A 5188-nucleotide genomic window follows, 5' to 3' on the forward strand; every position below is an offset into this window, starting at 1 on the left:
TAAAAGAAATATGAAGGTTTATGGAATAAAATGCTCTTTGTGAAAAGCCTTTAATGGAATAAGACCTCGAAATTGGAGTGAACAATGAACCCCATGCCCTTGCATACCTTCCTGAGTGCTTAGTGGATGAGGGGAGCAAAAAATTATAACATCATCCAAAGAGCAGCAGGTGAATAACATATCACACGAAATGCATCCGTGCATGGTAAGAGGTGAGACCATCCGTCGAGACCAATAAAATCCCACTTGGAGGAGATCAACGATGAGGAACAATAAGTGATCACCACCATCACTAATGAGAAACCTCTATGAACAGCAAAAAGATATAGAAGAAAAATTATTTTTATTTATGAATAATTATATTCATAGGCTAAAATTTTAAAATTTATTTAATAATAATAATAAATTATTTAAAGAACTTATAAATATGGTAATTAAATGAGATGTGATAATTGATACTAATGGTAAAAGGAGAGAGAGAGAGAGAGAGAGAGAGAGAGATTCTGAATAAATTTTTACTAGAAAATAAGAATAAAAATTTTAAATAATGATGATTTATATTAATATATTACCTTGTACACATCTCAATGACAAAAAAAACAAAATTCCTATAATTAACCTCACATTGTTGGAATTTGGTTTATGACAGGACAATATCACAAAGAAGCAATTCTTGGTAGAGTTTTCCTCAAACAGTAGTCCTAAGGAGTAGATTTCCTAAACCATTATATTTTACCAAATTATTTCTAATTAAATTTAAATTCCACATCTCTTGTATAGATCTTGTCCTCATCAATAATCTAACAATCTGATAAATTAAGAAGAACATGATTCCTCAATCAGTGCACTCACCAATTCCTAATCGACAGGCCTTAAAGTATCTATCGGATTCATCAAAACAAGATAAAATAAAATAAAAACACAGAAATATATAGGCCACAGATTCTCTTACCTGAGTTCGTTACAACCGTTTCGATTCATCGGCTGTAACCGCCACAGTTAATAGATTCTCAAATCTATCGTTGCATATTGCGCGGAGATGGTCTTTGTTCTTGCAAGGATACTGTTAATAATATATGGATGGTCTTTTATTTCCTTTGGACTAACACAAATTAAGCCACTAAATCTGGCCTCCCATGGTGGAATCTAAGACGACAACCTTCTTGCCTAATCCTAATGAGGAGTTGGTCAAGACATTAATGTGGTAGGGGTGGATCAAAACTCATAGGTAAAAGCTTTGATTTCGTTGTTATGATTCTGGTGTGACTTCAATTCTACCGTGTTTCCACCACCAGATGACGCCCTTCTTCCATGGAAGGCAAGTTTCATGTTGGTGGTATCTTCCTTTGCGGGAGGAGTCTACTCCGAGTCGTCCACGTCGGGATTCGTATTCTCGATACAAGTCATAGATACGATGGTTGCTTCTTCTCCGCCTATAAGAGCGCCTTCCTTAGCCGCTCGCCTTCCCCTCGGCCTCGCTGCGAATTCGCAAAGCGACGATGAACACCAGAAGGGCCTCCCAATGCCTGAGACCCCCGACGCAGATCAACGACCACGCGGCGTGCAGGAAGCCGTGCAAGAGGAGGCGAGGGCCGCCGACTCTTTCGCAGGGTCTGGAACCCTGCGCCCGGAAACGGCCGTGGTCTTCGGCCGTGCCGGCGCCGGCAGCGATGGAGGAGGAGAGCGTCGATTACTTCGACGGGCTTCCGGATGATATCGTCGTGTCCGTGCTCTCCGAGCTCAGCTCCTCCGCTGATCGCCCGTCGGATCTTATAAGCGCCCTTTTGACGTACGACTACTAATCTGGCTCTTTTTTCGCTTCTCCGACAAGTTTGATAGGCTAAAATTTGAATCTTTGTTCGATATTGTGCATAAAAAACTGATTTTTGTAGTATCCTGCGGCAGGTGTAAGAGATTTCATGTTCTGGGGCACCGCCCTCTGGTGTTGTCCAAGGCCGGGGCCAGCTGCATCGCCGTTCGAGCCAAGTCATGGTGCGATTCGGCTCACAGATTCCTCAAGCGGTGCGTGGATTGCGGGAATCTCGAAGCGAGCTATGTTCTTGGGATGGTATGTTTCTCGGTGAACTTGTGGTATTGGAAGTGAAGAACGTTTGGGAGTTGGATTCAAGTTTTGGTTTTTCTTTGGAATCAGATTCGGTTCTACGCTTTGGAGAACAGGGGGAGCGGCGCGGCGCTGATGGCCAGGGCGGCGATCGGATCGCACGCCGCTGCGCTGTATTCGCTGGCGATCATCCAATTCAATGGCAGCGGCGGGTCCAAGACTGACAAGGATCTGAGAGCTGGCGCCGCCTTGTGCGCCCGTGCGGCGTTCCTCGGACACGTCGACGCCCTCCGGGAGATCGGCCACTGCCTCCAGGACGGCTACGGCGTCCGCCGAAACGTCACCGAGGGCCGCCGCTTCTTGATTCAGGCCAACGCCCGGGAGCTTGCGGCCGCCGTCTCGTCCTGGCCCGCGTGGCAGGAGCAACGCCGCCAGGCTACCGCAGCGGCGGGCATAACGTTGCCAGGGTGCTGCCCGCTCCTCAGCGACTACGGCTGGAGCTTACCGGCCCCGGAACCGCATCCGGCGAACCAGTTCCTGGCGGAGTGGTTCGGGGCGAGGGCCGGCGCGGCGGGCGAGGGTCTGAGGCTCTGCTCCCACCGTGGCTGCGGGCGGCCGGAGACGCGGCGGCATGAGTTCCGGCGGTGCTCGGTGTGCGGCCTCGTCAACTACTGCTCGAGGGCGTGCCAAGCCCTGGATTGGAAGCTGTCGCACAAGGCCAAGTGCAACCCGACGGACGGATGGGCCGCGGTCGAGGGCGGCGCTGCCACCCACTAAGAGAGAGAGAGAGAGAGAGAGAGAGAGCAGTGTTCTTGCCACTTTTTACATGGCTCTTCTTTTTTTTTACTCCATCCATAGGATTAAGCTTAGTCCCAATAATTCAGGTTCCATCAATCTCTCAAATATTATGGCTGTTCTAATTCAATCTGAGGTTTCCTTATGAATATATTGCGATCCCTGATTCTTAAAAGGATCACCATGCTGGAAGCAAGATTAGAGTGAGAGAGATTGCATTCTCATATAATTTCCACAGATAAAGTGAAGAAGCTTCCCTAATTCAATATTGATTACTGACAATTCATGACATCTGCATGTAAAACACAGAGAGGTTAAGGAGACGGTGGAGCTACAAGGAATCCAAAGCTGGAAGAGAGATCAGCATCCAATATTCCCACAACCCACCAACCTCTTCTTCCTCCTCTCCTTTAGTTATTGAGGTTATTGTTGGTGGTCAAAAGAAAGGAAAACAAAAGGTGGGATTTGGTTCCCAGCCAGCTCAAAAAGCCAATCCAACTTCCCCATGGTCTTTCCTTATCTTATCCCTCAGTGAATTCAGCTCCACCAAAGGGTCAGCAAGTGGAGTGGTGATGCTTCTTCTACTTGTGGAGCTCAGTGATGAACTGATGGGATGTGAGATGCGAGGGTGAGCACTGACCGCACCCCTCTTTCAGATTCTTTCCCACCCACCTTCCCGTGTACTGTCCTCAGCCTGGCTGCTTTTTTCCTTCTCTCGTTCCTTGTGTTCTCTCTCGTTTCCTTTGGACTATTCTCGCATGGCGATGCCACCAGTTTCTTTCATGGATTAATTACAGAGAGAGACAAGAGGAAATGAGTTGCATGTTCTAATAGGCCTACCGTGTCAGAAACTTTATTTTATTGGGTATCCTATGTGAAGCATACTGTTGACTTTGTCTTCCTACTTAATAATAATGGATTCTAGCGTTTTAGGTGTTGGCATAGAAATCTCAAGGCTGTGTGACAAGATGAGGGCATAAGGTGGAGGAGGGCGTCTAAAGGTGGGAAGGTGGTGGTCAGTAGCAACACCATCATCTCCGACACCATGACATGAATACTGTAGTTGGAAAGAGAAAGGGGAGGAGTGTGTGCGTCTCTCGTGCTTCTGTTCCGTGGGGTTGAGTGACAACATCCAAGTGCTTCCACCCATTAATATCTCAAAGTCCTTGATGAACACAAGTAATCACTATCCAAAGTACCTTCATTGCAACCATGAACAGTAAATGTTCTCATCACTTAATTCTTGTTATCTCGAGGGTGCATTTGGTAACATGAAAAATGGATCAAGGATTCAGAATTAGAATTGGCTTTTTTTCATCATTAATAAATCCTTTTATCTTGTATATGCTTAGACTAATAAAAGGTCCATAATTACATAATTTTGACTTACAATTTGTAAGGGTGATCACTCTCAAATTTACAATTCACTGTCATAATCTTTACATGATCATACAAAGAAAATGCTCTGATTATACAATGATTTTTACATTGAAGGAATCCCAAGACATTTATGTATCAGAAGATATTTATGAGTCAAAAATTTAAAAAAAAAATATTAGAGTGTTTATGAAAATCTTCAATTATGTCACATGTAATAAGCAATTTATCCAATTTCTTCATGGAATAATAGAATACATTTTGAAGGAATATATACTTAGAAATGTACTACACAATATTGAGTTCCTACTTAAGCTTTCAATTGTAATTATATGCAACATATTTCTTTTGTAATTTTTATTCTTAAAATCAAATTAATCTCTTGAAAGTTACATAACCATTATATGGCTCACCTGAAAACCTACATTCGTATAATTCCCATCCTAATTTACAGTAAAGATTCAATCTTGTTTTAATCATTAAACAGACACTATTGTGATTCATTGATTAATTAAGAAGACGGTCTTTTTTCAAAACAAAAATAGAAAAAAATCTAAGGCAAAATTAAGCAAAGAGAATGTGTTTTTCTTCAAAAAAAAAAAAAAAACACACTAGAAAAAAAATCATAATCTTTTATCTTAACTCCATCTTTGTTACAAAGATTAAAGTTATAAATTATGTAATACAACGATCTACTAGCTTATCCCTTATTTACATCAGGCTATATAATTCAGGTTATAACCATATGAAAATAATTCCCTTTCTTCCCAAATATCCTTTGCTCCACCCTTATTTACACGAGACTATATAATTCAGGTTATAACCATATGGATAGAATTCCCTTTCTTCCCAAATACTAGTCAGTAGCTCCTTGAGAAAAATAATAATGATGATGATGTTATTTGAATTCATTTCAATAATATAACTTTTTCTATAGTTCAACCAAAACATTCA

The 5188-nt window shown here is 42.5% G+C and overlaps 1 protein-coding gene across 1 annotated transcript; it reads left to right on the plus strand.

Moving 5' to 3' along the window:
• Positions 1-1367: 1367 nt before the first annotated feature.
• LOC135618508 (F-box protein At5g50450-like) lies at positions 1368-3008 on the plus strand. The gene is made up of 3 exons (XM_065119403.1): positions 1368-1789; positions 1906-2068; positions 2153-3008. The coding sequence occupies exons 1-3, from the start codon at positions 1500-1502 to the stop codon at positions 2837-2839; spliced, it is 1140 nt and encodes a 379-aa protein (XP_064975475.1). The 5' UTR covers positions 1368-1499; the 3' UTR covers positions 2840-3008.
• Positions 3009-5188: the final 2180 nt, after the last annotated feature.

This window comes from Musa acuminata, chromosome BXJ2-8 (genome assembly GCF_036884655.1).
Source record: "Musa acuminata AAA Group cultivar baxijiao chromosome BXJ2-8, Cavendish_Baxijiao_AAA, whole genome shotgun sequence".
Classification (NCBI taxonomy): Eukaryota; Viridiplantae; Streptophyta; class Magnoliopsida; order Zingiberales; family Musaceae; genus Musa; species Musa acuminata.